Below are 15819 nucleotides of genomic sequence, written 5' to 3'. Positions count from 1 at the left end.
TCGTCGTCAATTTCCCTGGTGGAGGTCACTGAGGTAGTCAAACATCTCCGCAGTGGCAAAGCCCCAGGGATTGATGAGATCCAGCCAGAAATGCTAAAGGCTCTGGGTGTTGAGAGGCTGTCATGGTTGACACGCCTATTCAACATCGCGTGGGAGTCGGGTACAGTGCCAAAGGAGTGGCAAACCGGGGTGGTGGTTCCCCTGTTCAAAAAGGGGGACCAGAGAGTGTGTACCAATTATCGGGGTATCACACTTCTCAGCCTCCCTGGTAAAGTCTACTCCAAGGTGCTGGAAAGGAGGGTTCGGCCGATCGTCGAACCTCAGATTGAAGAGGAACAATGCGGTTTTCGCCCCGGACGTGGAACTACGGACCAGCTCTTCACTCTCGCAAGGATCCTGGAGGGGGCCTGGGAGTATGCCCATCCGGTTCACTTGTGTTTTGTGGATCTGGAGAAGGCATATGACCGGGTCCCCCGGGAGAAACTGTGGGAGGTGCTGCGGGAGTATGGGGTAAGGGGGTCTCTCCTCAGGGCCATCCAATCTCTGTACTCCCAAAGCGAGAGCTGTGTTCGGGTCCTCGGCAGCCAGTCAGTTTCGTTCTCAGTGGGTGCTGGTCTCCGCCAGGGCTGCGCCTTGTCACCAATCCTGTTTGTGATATACATGGACAGGATATCGAGGCGTAGTCGTGGTGGGGAGGGGTTGCAGTTCGGTGGTCTGAGGATCTCGTCACTGCTTTTTGCGGATGATGTGGTCTTTATTGGATCATCGGCTTGTGACCTTCAGCACTCACTGGATCGGCTGGCGGCCGAGTGTGAAGCGGCTGGGATGAGGATCAGCACCGCTAAATCTGAGGCCATGACTCTTAGCAGGAAACCGATGGATTGCTTACTCCGGGTAGGAAATGAGTCCTTAGCCCAAGTGAAGGAGTTCAAGTACCTCGGGGTCTTGTTCGCGAGTGAGGGTACTATGGAGCGTGAGATTGGCCGGAGAATCGGAGCAGCGGGGGCGGTATTGCGTTCGCTTTACCGCACCGTTGTAACGAAAAGAGAGCTGAGCCGCAAGGCAAAGATCTCGATCTACCGGTTTATCTTCGTTCCTATCCTCACCTATGGTCATGAGGGCTGGGTGATGACCGAAAGGACGAGATCGCGGGTACAAGCGGCCGAGATGAGTTTTCTCAGAAGGGTGGCTGGCGTCTCCCTTAGGGATAGGGTGAGAAGCTCAGTCATCCGTGAGGAACTCGGATTAGAGCCGCTGCTCCTTTACTTAGAAAGGAGTCAGCTGAGGTGGTTCGGGCATCTGGTAAGGATGCCCACTGGGCGCCTCCCTTGGGAGGTTTTTCAGGCACGTCCAGTGGGGAGGAGACCTCGGGGAAGACCCAGGACTAGGTGGAGAGATTATATCTCAACACTGGCCTGGGAACGCCTCGGGATCCCCCCGTCAGAGCTGGTCAATGTGGCCCGGGAAAGGGAAGTCTGGGGCCCCCTGCTTGAGCTGCTACCCCCGCGACCCGACCCGAAGCGGATGACGATGAGTGAGAGTGAGTGAGATATATGTATGTATATATATGTATGTATATATATGTATGTATATGTATGTATATATATATGTATGTATATATATGTATATATATATATGTATGTATATGTATATATATATATGTATATATATATATGTATGTATATATATATATGTATGTATGTATGTATGTATGTATGTATATATATGTATGTATATATATGTATATATATATGTATGTATATATATATATGTATGTATATATATGTATATATGTATATATATATATGTATGTATATATATGTATGTATATATATATATGTATGTGTATATATATGTATATGTATGTATATATGTATGTATATATATATGTATGTGTATATATGTATATATATATATGTATATATATACATATATATATGTATATATTTATGTATATATATATATATATATACATACATAAAATGAAAGCGACAGAAAAGGCGGGAAGCTGTGTTAATGCCAAAGTGTGTATATATATATATATATATATACAAATTTTCTAATTGAAGTTGTTAAAACAAGTCACCTGGATAAATAAATATTTAGTAGGAAAAGTATGCAAATTATGCCAAACGATTAACTTAATACAAAGGAGGGAAAACAAGATAAGAAAAGTTTCTTAATGCTCATTTAAATATTTATAGCTGCATGTGAACAGCTTTGTTACTATTTTAGGGTCTGTAAGATGCATATATTTTTTGAATTCACAAAAATTCTGTGAAAAGTATTGTTTGCCATTTTGCAATTATGGATGGGAAATATATTCACCACACAGAATCACTAAGTTTATAATATTTTTAAAATATGCAATAAAAAGTCTAACAAGTGATGGAATGGGTCCGATGGTAAAATAAGTGTGTAGGAGCAGAGTTCGTGTGCATTCGCCTCCAGGAAGTGAGGAGGTGTCCCCACAGCAGCGGAGAGAGGAGCCGTGACAGCTCGACTCTCTTTCCGCCACAGACCGGCGACACCCACCAGCGACACCCACCCGAACTAACCTTAACCCGGGTTGTGACACGGCGATGTGTTGCTGGTTTATTTAAGATACACAGACCGGAGTGTCACGAGCAGCCACCAGGTGAGTTCATATCTGTCGGAGCTAGCATGCTTGTTGCTAAAGTGTCACCGCTAATATCACCACCACCGGAGCGAGAAGGCGCTAAAGCGGAGAGCTGGACATGTATTTACCTTCAACATGTGTACTTCAGCAGTGTGGAGCCAATTCATTCGTTTCCTTCAAGCCTCGGCTGCCCCCGGCAGTTTAGACAGAAACGTTAGCATCAGTGTCAGCAGACTGGTCTCGTGATGCGGGGAGTCGGTCCATCCCGCTGCCGCAGCCCCGCGGTGCTGCTGCGGGCGGCGGTGCGGTGTGTTAACCGGGTCACACCGCCACGACACGAGCAGTAACTTTCACGCTAGCTCAGCCGAAGTGTAAATGAGGTTTCCAGCTATCTAACAGTGTACACGGTAGACACGGAGCTCCATGAAAACGACTGATCCCTGTACAGCAGTGGTTATTTGCGATGTCTGGTAACGGTGCCCTGGTGTCATCAGAGTCATTCCGCTCCGCCGCTGTGCTCGTGCAGGCTGAACATCTGGGATACTGGGGTATTTCCAGTTCATTCCACCACTCGCGTTATCATCTCACACGTTAGATGAGACGTCTCTGCTCCAAATCAACATATTACATTCAGACAACAAGCTTACTTGATTAACTGATTTACTATCAGTTTTTAAAACAAGAAGATACACGTTGTTTAAATCACCTCAAGCAACAACAACATGGCATCGCTGCAACGAGTAGTCGATTTACAAAATTGATGTTTTGTAATGCTTAATGAAAAATGGCAGCTGTATATGGAGGGTTGAATCCTGTTTGCTGTGTCTAGCTCCACAAATATGGGGATTCGATGCTTTCCTGTGACACACACTTGTAATGTTAAAGTAAAGTAAAGTTTGCGTTCTGACCATTTGGCATCGTTGGCCAGACAAAATACATCTGAGTATATTATTACCACCTTGATCAGTGGGAATTTGTTATTGGCATGTTTCACTCTTTTCTCCCATTTTCTTACAAATGACATCAAAACAAAAGAGCCCAACCACTGGATTATTGGGGTCAATACCGATACCAGGGAGTAAAGCATTGGTTTTAATCAATATATATATATATATTCTTTAAAATGAGTAAATATTACTAAGATGTCATCGTCAAACCCTTATTACAAAGAAATATCATTTTGAGTTATATATTTAATTTAATTTAATTTGATCGCTGATAAGTCATTGTTAGTTGTAAACACAAGTTAAACTACTCCACGGAGTTGTGTAACTAAGATACATTTTCTACATTAAAGACCTCCACTTTGTCCATGTAAAGTAATCTGAAGTGTGTTGTTGTTACAGCGGAGTGATAACAAATAGAAGGTCAGAGGTCAGACTTGATTGTTTCTTCTCACCTTCTTCTGAGCTTCTTGTGTCAACAACATTATTGCTGAGAAACAATTATCTACCCACATTATGTTTTGGTAGTGTTCGGGCATTCCTAACCGTCAGTATATGGTTGATCTGCATCTGTAATTTTGCTTCCGCTTCGTTGTGCATGTAAAACCATAACACAACGTTAAACTGCAGTGTGTTGCGTTATCTTTAGAGTTCAGTGTTGTTCTTTGGTCCTGCCAAAACAGTGAAAGTAACATATGACAGCACCAGGGCCATTTGCATTAAAGATGATTATATATTTTTTATAATTATCTTTTGTCTAAATCTGAATCTTGTGAATTAAAGAATAATTTTAGCGACAATGCTGCGCATGTTGATAATAACTAGAAACATCGATAAACTTTGCTAAATGCTTTAACACCCACAAGTTATAAATGAATTAAAATGTGTTGAGAAGGCCGAAAACAGTTTAAGTGGAGTCATGACTGGTCAGTTTACTGAAAGTCATGTGATGCCACATGGCTGAGAGCTGTGGTATGCAGGCTAGTCACTCTTGAAGTCACACACTTTTCTTTCTTCTCTCCTGACCGTCTCATTCTCTCTCAGTTGTGGAGGATCACCAGTGAAGATGTCTCTGATACCAGTCGTACCAGAGAACCACGGTCATGTGCTGGCAGAGTTTGACTGTCTCGATCCACTACTGTCTGCGCTACGTTTAGACTCCGGCAGGCTCAAGGTAGGTTTCACCATCATGCCTCTGAATCAGTCTTTTAATAAAATCACACAGAGATAATTTATTAGCCTCCTATTTAGTGTCATTATTGTAGTGGAGAGTGAGAAATTACTTAACTGACCATAGTTAGATTATTGGACATGTACCATGTGCTTGGCAAACAGAGATTCAAATCCAATAACAAGCTACAATTGGGTTGTAAATAATAATGATAATAATAAATTAGTGCTTCACAAAATCCATGGCGAAAAATGAATAATCTCAAATAAAAGGGATTCAATTCAGTTCCATTTTAAGCGCCAAATCATAAAATAATAGAGAAACCAAACAATTCCCAGTGTAAAGGCAGAGATAAGTTGATTCAATAAAAGCCATAGACTGTAAGTAAAGATCTGAACGACATCACAGCTCCCAAACGTGAAGCCAAAACGTCTCAATAGCCCCCTAGTTACTGGCTGCAGTATTTGTCACAAACCCTGCCTCCTCCATGTAAGTTGATTGGGCATGGACCAAAATAAAAAGTTCACATCAAAGACATTTTTCCTAAAGATGGATCTCTGTCTGTTTTAGCTAGTAAATATCACTTTGATGTTTGTTCAAGAGTACATTTTTCGGGTAAGTTTGGGTTTAATATGTCAATTGATGATATAGAAATGGGATGATTGCATCTACGTCATCCCCCCATCACTGCTGCGCCAAGTCAGGCTCTGAATGTGCAAGATGGCTGCGTTCCCATCCAGGATATTTCTGCTTTATTTCTCAATAGTGGGAGGAAGTGGAGACTTTTATAAAATGTATTTACAGTTCATGATTAAAACATAAAACACTGTCCTGTGTATGTTTATCGAACAACATATGTCCAGATGAAGTCACTAGATGTGCCTCTGTTGTGTTGCAGTGTACCTGCCTGGCTGTGTCGAGGAAGTGGTTGGCATTGGGAACATCAGCAGGAGGGTTGCACCTGATTCAGAAGGAGGGTTGGAAACAAAGGATCATCCTCTCTCACAAGGTAATATGTGACCTGAGTTCCTATTGTGCAGATACAGAGCTGACTGGTGTTCTGCTGTTAAACTAATAAAGCTGCACTTTACATGGAATGCAGTCAGTTGTAAAGGAGTGTGCTCTTTTCAGGAGGGATCCATCTGTCAGGTGGCGTGTTGCCCGCACGATGAAGATTTCATTGCCGTTGCGACAAGGTTAGAGTCTGTCGAACAATTTCCCTCGTTGTCATCTTCCTGTTCTTTGCTTATATGACACATATCTCTGGGTTAGTCGTGCTGCCTGTATGGTTCTTAATGTGTGTGTTGTGTATTGTCTCTGGTCCAGTCAGGGTCTGGTGGTGGTGTGGGAGCTGCAGCTGGAGCGGCGAGGTCGACCAGAGAGAGTCTGCGTGTCCTGGGAGCACAGAGGTCAGGCCATCACTGCACTCTGCTGGGACACAGGCGCACTCAGAGTTTTTGTCGGGGACTCGGGAGGCAAGGTGTCCTTTCTGCGTGCAGGATCCTCCAAGCTGGGAAAGGTATTGGATTCTGATTCACAGTTAAAGTTGTCTTGTTTCCTCAATGCTAATGTATGGAGAGCAAATATGATTTTTGAAAGGGTTCTGGTTTGGTTTGGTTCCAAAACACAATTAAGTCACCAGGCCTTAGTTTAAGCCAGGTGACAGATATAAATTAAGTCTTGGCCTTATCTAACTTTCAGTCAGCAATCAGAGAGGCCTCCAAGCAGCGGACTAAGGACCTAAAAGTAGAGATTATTGATTCTTACTTGGCTTGTTCATCAAAGTGAAGTTTTGACACTATAAGTACTCTGAGAGGAAGAGAGGGACAATGGAAAAGACATTTGACTGGCAACAAGAAACCTTTGGACGGTCAAATATCTGTACCATTTAGTCCTGTGTGATTAGCTGCTCAATCAGTAACCTTGCTTGTCACATTCAGCAAATTGGTCTCAGACCTTAGGACACCACTGTGCTGCACATATGCATTTTCTGTGTTATTTGTCATCAAAAACTGAAATACACCTCCTTTAATGAAATGGCATGTATGTAGTAATTATGTGCTGTTGCAATAATAGTCAAAAGCAGGTTAACCTACTAGGTTGTGTACTGGCAACACTAGTAAAGTCTGGCTGAAGGACTATTTCAATTTTTTTATTTTTTATTTAAATCCTACCGGAATTGTACCTTGGCTTATATTTTTGTTTTCCGCATTTCTGTGGTTCAGCAAATGAAACATTGTCCCTCCTGCTAGCTGTGCCCCATTCCTCTATAATTAAAATGTTTAGATTTTCCTATCAAAGACTTATGTGATTGTTTTTCTCTGTGTCCAGGGGTCAGCATTTGTTATCTTCCCTGTTCAGACCGTCACCACGGTCGACTCCAGAGTGGTTCAGCTTGGGTACCAAGATGGCCGCCTGCTTGTGTCTTCTCTCAGCCGCTGCTACCTCTGCGACACAGAGAGGTGAGAAACATTATGTTTGCATCTCTAATGTGACTTTGATACTTTATAGAGAGTGACATAAACTTTTTTTATTTAAATAGAGCAGGTACAGTAGTCGGATGAAAGTAACATCTTTATTTTTTAAAATCCTATCGTTAGGGAGAAGTTCTGGCGTGTGGGAAACAAGGAGCGTGATGGGGAGTATGGAGCTTGCTTTTTCCCCCAGAATAAGGGACTATTAGTTGGTCAGCCACCCCTGCTCTACTGCGCCCGGCCAGGCTCGCGAATTTGGGAGGCCAGTTTTCATGGCGAGGTTCTGAGCACCCATCAGTTCAAACAGCCACTGGCCTGCCCCCCTCTACCTCTCATCACTTACAGGTACTGATTCTTTGTTGTTCTATGTTCTCTATGTTATTTTCTGTAAAATAGCAAACTTCTTACTTGTCTTCTTCAACTTGTATTCTGCAGAAATGAGCCACATTACAGCCCAGTGCAGAAGAGCCCCCAGTCGATTGCTTTTCCTAAACTGCTTTATTTGGGGTAAAATATCATATCCTTTTTATATTTTATCACCTTCCTTCTCAGACTTATCAATCCCTTTTGTATCATATCTACAGTAAATCACATCAGACAAACATCAGGTAAAACCTACCTGTTACTTCTTCTACTTGTTTAGAGATCAAAATCTACTGACCTGGACCGATTCCGCTATTTATATCTTCACTCCTCAGAATGGACAAGTGCTTCTGTGGACTGAAGTCAAAGGTACATTTCCTGCTTTTTCTCCTCAAATGTTAACCGGAAGGACTGAACAGTCAAACCATTTTGCTCAAAAACTCACACTCAAATGCTTTTCTTCAAAAATATTATTGTTTGTGCTGCACCATTGTAATCATGTGATCTTAATTGTTATTCGTATGATCTAGCAATGCTATACACTCATTTCTTTCTGTTCCTATGTTTTCTTTACGTGAAACTGATCCAAACCTGTTTTCTGGTTCTGTAGACCTGATCGATATGGCAGTCTACCGCAGCGAGCTCTTCTGTCTCCATGGCAGCGGGCGTCTGTCCCACCTCTCCCTGTTGTCTGCAGAGCGCTGTGTCGAGCGTCTGCTGCGGAGGGAGTCCTGGCCGCTTGCTGCTGCTGTCTGCTGTATGTTTCCGCACGCAATCACTACCAGCAAGGTAAGATGGCTGCTACTGTCATGCTACATGACCTCGTCTCTGTGCACAGTGGTTCCTAGATTCCAGTCTTCTCTCAGCTAAGTTGTTTCTTTGAGTTGTTGATTTTCTGTTTACTAAGACTAAAGAGATCATAGCTATTCACCTGATGGGTCTCATCATTAGTGGCACTTTTGAAACATCGGGAACAAGGTATATCTCCAAGGTTAACATTATAATTTTCTCTACCCTGCACAATTAACCTGACTTTACAAACCATAGTAGTTTGTATTTAAAGTTTCAAAATGTATAGTAAACCTCATCAAGTCGGGGTTTATGCAGATGTTAAAAGACATATGTGAAAATAACGTTAACAGGTTTTTAACTAAAACATTAGGAAAACTAGCATGACAAGATAGGGATTTTTATTTAGATACATTTTTGTCGTCAACATCTATTCACAATTCCCTTGGAAATGAGTGAAAATATCAAAAAATGCCTTCTCTCATTATGTAAATGGTAGTGAAAAAAAAATTCCTTGGGTTCACATCGTAATTTCATGGGTTATTTCTTGTCCCATCCCTCCACCAAGTTTCATGGAAATACTTTCAGTAGTTTTTACGTAGTAATGCTAACAAACAAACACACAGGACTTCTAGGCGAAGGCAGAAAGCAGCATCTTAAACACATTTCTTTTAATCAGAGTAAATGTTTATGCGTGTCTTCATCACTTGTGTTGAACTTCAGTGTTGGCTGGATTCATAAAGTAAAGTCCTAACTCTTGATTCAGGCCAGGAAATCCATTCCCATCGACCGCCTTGAACATCTCAGGTCCCAGCTCAATGCCACCACTCACCTTGAGCTCAGCGGCCAGCTGGAGGAAGTCATCATGAAGCTGGAGCCTCTGGACTCCGCCTCCAGCAGCCGCAGAAGCAGCATCTCCTCACATGTGAGTTCAACTTTAACTTATGTCTATGTGCAGTATAAGCTGTTTGTCTCATAAGCACCATCGCTGTAAATAATCAGCAACACACTTGCCCGTCAGTTACATTGAACCCATTGAATCTTTTTTGTTATGGAAACCATCCTGTTAATGAAGGACAAGCATATCCATGGAATCACATTAAACAGCCTCCAGTACTGGAATTAATTTCACATGTCTAAAGTCAGTCAACATTAGGCAGTTAAATATCTCCACCATGACTTGACATGACTCATCATGAGGTTCAGAGAGCTGCATGATGTGCACAATAACTCAACAACAAACTTATTTCCTGTCTGGTTGATGCACAAGCAGAGTTCTCATGTGATCAAGCATATCCATTCCATACATTTTTATTCCTGTGGGGGTATTTTTACTAAAGAATGCTGCTTTTGCTAATCTGAATACACATGTAGAGTTGAATTTACTAATATGAGACACATCACTATCTAGGAGAGCTTCAACGTTCTCGACTGTGGAATCTATCGTGTGATTAGCCGCAGAGGAAGTCAGTCAGACGAGGAGACGAGCTCACTCATCAATCAGTCCATGTCGGAGGAGGAGAGACTCAAAGAGTTCAGCTTTGTCCAGGAAGACGATCAAGTGGATCAAGGTGAGAGGCAGATGTTGCTCTTTAACGTTAAAACCAGTTGATCACTTAAAAATCCCTGCTCTCCTAACACAAACACAACATAAATCTATGTTTTTCATTTGATATGAACCACATATGAAATCATAAATTCAATAATCTAGTTTTCTGTAAGAGCTGAGTGATCTCTGATGACTGAATATGTTCTTTACTCTGCCCGATTAGTAATTCTGAGTTTCTTGTCTGTGTCATATTTATCACATTTTGGTTTTGCATTTTTTGCATCGTGCAGCATTTGATTTACATTCGCTTGCCAGTCGAGTCTGGCGTCTTTACACCATCCACTTCTGCATTCCCCACTCTCCCTGTCATCATTCCACTCCAGTACTCCATCCATCTGTGTTTTTCCTCTGGCTCTTGCGCCCGTCTATATTCAGATCCACAGAGCGGCGAGCGGCCGGAGGCTGAGCGATCTGACCAAGGCATGCAGTTCCATCTCCCCCTTTCATTCCGCCCCAAACCACCTCGCATTGCACTGCAGGCCGTCAAAGACAGGTGAACATCCAGGGAAACATGCGTGCTTTACAGGGCTTTAAACAGAATAATCTATTTGTTGTTGTACTTGTTAGGATGTTGTGGGAGTTTCAATCCTATCATACGAGCTCAGCTGTGACTACAGACGGCTCACTTCCTCTTTCCATTGAACACCCACGTCTTTTGTTTTTTAAACTCGCATAGTTCATCCGTGTAGGAACATGTTTCATTTGACATCACTATGAAGAGGTTCGTGCTTCGTAGCTCTGTTCGACTTGAATTTTCTTTCCCGCAGTGTTTCTAGTTTTGTTAAAAAGACGACAGAGAAGATCAACACCCTCCAGATGAACTCTGAGCTCTGGCAGCGACCTGAGTTCAGAGAGGGAGGACAGTCTGATGTGTCCTCCACCGCAGCTCTATACTCAGAAGAAATGGAAAATGAGTGAGTACAGAGAACTGAAGCTATATTCATAAAAAAAGAGAGGAATTAGGCCTCTATAAAAAAAATATCTTTCTGACTTTAAGGCACATTTTTACATCTTTCCCTTTACATTTGTCGTAAATAGACAAGAGTTATATTTTGAGTTTCATTTGTCCTCTCAGACTTTATGATGAAATGCCTAATACAGAGACAGACCTGCAGGAACTTCGATCAGCAACAGAGCGAACTATGTGAGTACTGCACAACATTATGTTATAATTCCCACTGCAGGGTTAGGGTTATTTTTTCACCTGCACTCTGGCATTCAAATTTTACAAATGTTTTCCAAACATCAGCTCCCAGATCCAAGATCCCTTGGTGCTGCTCGATCCAGTCTGCCTGGGGGAAAGGCTGCTGGAGTGGCTGCCGGTGCTGGAGCGAATACTCGGACCTGCAGAAATCGGGTCGTCTGCTGTCAGTGGCTCAAACCCGGATGGAGCAGGGCAGGAGAGGGATTATCTGAATTCGTGCTGCTCTTCAGGAGAAGCACCAGATTGTGGCACAGAGGAAAAGAATGAGGAGTCACCTGAGGTCAGAGAGCGGGAGTACCAGTGTGACTCCACTGAGAAAGTGTCTGAGGCTCCTCACCTCTCAGAGCCTGTGCGAGTGGTGTCCCCCAAACCTGTGCCGCCTGATCTCCTGGATAATCTCACTCAGCTGGCCACATTATACACAGAGCTGAGCTGCTTTAGAAATCAGGAGACTGAGCGAGCACCGGGATGCACAACGTTCCTGCGCAGTTACTTCTTTCTGCTGGATCAAGAGCGCATCAGAAGAATGTGTCTGTTATGTTACCAGGAGCGGCCGGAGGTGCAGAGCTCCTTCACTGAGGCCATGTTAGGTCAGAATCTTCTCCTTACAACCCTGCTCTCTTTTCCTGATTTTATACTGATACAGGTTTTGCTCATTTTAGCTTTAGAGCTCAATAAAAACTTTGAATTGCATTCCTTTGCAGCTAGGATCTAATAATACACCCGGCCTTGGTATTGTTAATCTTTAGTGATTTTGAAAATGAACCTTTTGTCTTCCTCCCTAGATCTCACTAGGTCTTGTAAGGTGGTGGAGGTTATTCAGAGAGGGGATCTACTGCGGTCACTGCGCAGTCTGAGAGAGCTACAGCCCTGGAGTGCACCGGTTCTCCTCGCTCACCTGCACAGGTCAGTACCTGCACTTTTCTCATCGACACATAGTCTTTAAATCGCGATGGACCAAGTGGAGTCAGTTTACTCTTTTATTCTCCAGGTTATATGAGAAGCACGGGGAGTCGGCTGTACGATCGTTTTCTCAGTTCTACCCTACAATAACTCCCGCTGACGTAATGGCATTGGCTCAGCAAAGCCACTTCCTGGCCTATCTGGATAATCTGGTCCAATCCCGAACTGAGGAGCACAGGTAGATCTTTGAATCACATTTCCTATCAAACAAAAACAAGGACATTGAATTCAATTGCTGAATCTTGTACTTTCAATTCTTTCTTTAGGTTGTCGTTTTTGCAGTCCCTTCTTGAACCAGAATCACTGAGGCAGGATTGGCTTGAACTTGCACTTACCCATGATGCACCTCAACGCTGTGATACCCTAACTCCTGATGGACAGCCCAGGTCTGGTTCGGTTATTGTTTGAAAATGTAAAATAATATCCCTGTTTCTTTAAGTATCATTTTTAACTGATGTCAAATTTAATAAGCATTATAAATATCTATAAATCTGAACGGATCTGAACTAATCTGCTTTCGTGGGTTTCATGTTTCACTTCTGGATTCTATTTATTCACAACCCAATAATTCTGAAGTGGAAGTAGAGAATAACCGTGCAACTGTGAATCACATGACCTCTGTCGCAGGTGGCATTCACATTGTTTCAGCTGGGGTTACGGACGCCTCCTGTCCCTGCTGATTCGTCTTCCTGCAGACCTGTCCTCAAAGCAGAAGATGGCAGAGACATGCCGCAGTCACGGGTACTTCGGAGTTACTTAGCATATAAAGAACTAGACATCTTTCTTATTGAGATGACAGTGTTTCAACATTTTGTATAATATTCCCATGTACAGGTACTGGACGGGCTACCTCTGCCTCTGCTGTGAGCTGCAGCGTCGCGCAGAAGCCTTCTCCACAATCTTACAGCTGGATGACATCAGCCTGCTGGAGGAACCTGAGGGTAAAGCTGTTTTTCAAAAACCTTTCACTCCTTCAGCCTTAAAGGAGATTTTTTATCTCTAAATCGGCCGAGAGGAAAAATCGATGCCTGTTAAGAGCCATCATCTAAGTCAGGGTTGACTCGTTGTTTAAACCCTCTCTAAGTGCAGGGTAGAGTTTGGACTAAAACTAAGGAAACAAAACATTTCAGCAGACTGATCTCTGTACTGGCTCCTGTTATTTTCCAGGCGTTGAGCCTCAGACGTTGGACGAGTGGAAGCTCTTGATCCGGTTGTCTCAGCAGTGCAGAAGTGAGACAGACTCAGAGCAGGTCCCAGGTGTGAACGGGAACAGCTGGTCCAACGGCTCGGCAGACTGCGGAGGAAAGACCAGCCTGGAGAACCTGACCCTGATGCTGGCTCGGAAAGCCGGACCTGACCGAGCTCTGAATGTCCTGGAGGAGTGTGGCGTGCAGCTGGTCCTGTCCCCTCAATCCAAACTGGTCTGTGAGCTGCTGAGGGTCACCGAGAAGAGGCAGAGGTGGGTCAGGGCACATGAAAGAACATGCCGTAGATCGAGATAGTTTCTTTCAGGCGTTTATGTAAAAAGCAGACATACAAAATTTAAATAAACCAAACATAAATGCGTAAACCTTCATTAGGCATTAGTGATTGTTCTTTGGATTTTCTGACATAGATTTTTAATTTTCCAAGCCTAGTAATGAAAATTAATACAAACAGCATCAAAACAGATAACTTCAATGAAACGGATGTGTCAGGAGAGGGTGAAGAAGCAGCAGCAGAAGTGGACTTTCCCCAAATTTATTACTGAAAACAACATAATTGATCATTAATTTTAAAGGAAAACATTGATGATGATCCACTCTGTGCTTGGAGTAAAACAACTAAAATATCACCTCCGCCAAGGAATAAACTTTGTCTTGTTGATCATAAAGCTCAGTTTCTTGTGACTTTCATTTCAGGGCGATGATCCAGACGATGTTGGAGCGCTGCGATCGCTTCCTGTGGTCTCAGCATGCCTGACTCTAGATCCTGTGTGGACAGCGGCTTCACTAAACCAATATAACTAACACTGTATCAAAGTCTTCCCACTAACTGCTGCTTAATGAATGCACTGTGATATTTGCCATTTTGTTCTAACTTAATTTAACTGAAGACACTCGCAGCCAAAAATGTATGATCTTATAAGCGTCTTTATCATGATGAATTTGTAAGAAATCCAATCACTGTTTCTTTAATGCTTCAGATTAATAAGCATGTTCAGGAAAGACAAAAATAATTGTAAATAATGAAATGTTCTAACCAAGTAATTTAATGTGAATAAAAGTGTCTGAATGAAACATATAATTTTTAGTTTTTTTATTGTTACGCAGTCCAGTCAATTGTTCGTGTCTCTAAAGTGTAGAAGTTAAATAGCACAGTGGAGCTCACACCTCCACCAAAACCCAACAGTCCTCTGGAATTCTGCACCAAGTCCATATTAAACTGTTGATTTCTTCCTGAATCCACATCATGTCATTCTCACCTCTACGTTCGTAGCTGCTTTTCTTAAAATACAGAGGGTGAAGAAATCCAGCCCCTTCATGGAACCACAGTGAAATCCAGTGATTTGGTTCTGTAAACACTCACAGATATCTCCTAATTGTGCATTAATTGGTTGAGTCAAACAAAAAGTGAGTTAGTAAAAAATTATAAAAGTGATTTTTTTTGGTGACCTCTCTATCCAGATCTGCACCAATATGTGATGTATTTCTATTTCTTGGCCGATTTTTCATCCTCCGACCAAATTTGGTGGACATCTGTTCTATAGTTACTGTGTAATACAGCAAACAAACAAACAGACAAAAGTCTAATAAGTAACTCTAATTATGCTGCTTCCCTACATGCATAATCTGCAAAATATGAGATTGTGCAACTCCCATGGCTTGAAACCATTAGGATTGAGTGGAGAGATGTTTTTGAAAGGGATCCGAGTCCGGTGAAATGAGCCATTTTAATGAGAGTATTTCATTTGAAGGTTTCAGGTTCCAACGAGACATTTTTTGAGAACAAAAGATTTCTACATTTCAGATCTTGACCATCAGCCGCAGAGCAGAAGATGGGTAAAATGCCTCAGCAGAGATAATACTAATACCAACCTAATGAAATGGGACCGATGACTCACTCGATTCTATCACACACCTGGAGCATCAAAGGCAGGAGAGCGGTCAGAGGGTCGACCTGTTGCTTCACGTCGGAGTTTAAAAGGCTCATTCTGGAGACATGCTTCACGAGTCGGGATTTAACAGAGACTTTCCTGTCTGAGCCTTTTTTTATTCATCAATCTCATTCCTTGTTCTGTATCATATCCCAGAATCCTCCATTCCTCAGCCACACGTCTGTGTCTCACATTGAACTGGTATTAGGCCACAGACACACTTGACATGAATCCCAGATAAACTGAGCTTTAATGCGTCGTTGTTACATTTGGCTTCTTAAAAATAACGAAGGACCATGTTCTTCCTCCAGAGTGAGGCGCGCTGCTCAGACAAACAATATCTCAACGGCCTGAACTCGGCCGGTGTCCGCCGCTGCATTCCCTGTCCTCCCGTTTAGAAGTGTTTCATTTATTTGAAATGATCCATCTATGACAGGAGGTTTTCATCGTGGGTGAAAGGACAGAAATAGATTTGATTTGAGAGGTTATTAGGTCGAGGCAGTGAGTCCAGTGTTTGATGTTCCCCTGCTGTCACCATGAGGACAG

General features: G+C 42.7%; 1 protein-coding gene across 1 annotated transcript; it reads left to right on the top strand.

The window, feature by feature from the left end:
• Positions 1-2449: 2449 nt before the first annotated feature.
• hps5 (HPS5 biogenesis of lysosomal organelles complex 2 subunit 2) lies at positions 2450-14416 on the top strand. The gene is made up of 23 exons (XM_053426914.1): positions 2450-2638; positions 4609-4738; positions 5634-5744; positions 5867-5931; positions 6062-6254; positions 7067-7197; positions 7336-7554; positions 7645-7716; positions 7853-7941; positions 8183-8361; positions 9128-9286; positions 9773-9932; positions 10346-10463; positions 10738-10884; positions 11046-11114; positions 11220-11764; positions 11960-12080; positions 12166-12315; positions 12404-12523; positions 12765-12878; positions 12972-13078; positions 13305-13596; positions 14039-14416. Exons 2-23 carry the CDS (start codon positions 4631-4633, stop codon positions 14097-14099), a joined length of 3330 nt encoding a protein of 1109 aa, XP_053282889.1. The 5' UTR covers positions 2450-2638; positions 4609-4630; the 3' UTR covers positions 14100-14416.
• Positions 14417-15819: the final 1403 nt, after the last annotated feature.

This window comes from Pleuronectes platessa, chromosome 7 (genome assembly GCF_947347685.1).
Source record: "Pleuronectes platessa chromosome 7, fPlePla1.1, whole genome shotgun sequence".
Taxonomy (NCBI): Eukaryota; Metazoa; Chordata; class Actinopteri; order Pleuronectiformes; family Pleuronectidae; genus Pleuronectes; species Pleuronectes platessa.
The sequence above is the reverse complement of the archived record's forward strand: the minus strand, read 5'-3'. Positions and strand labels throughout refer to the sequence as shown.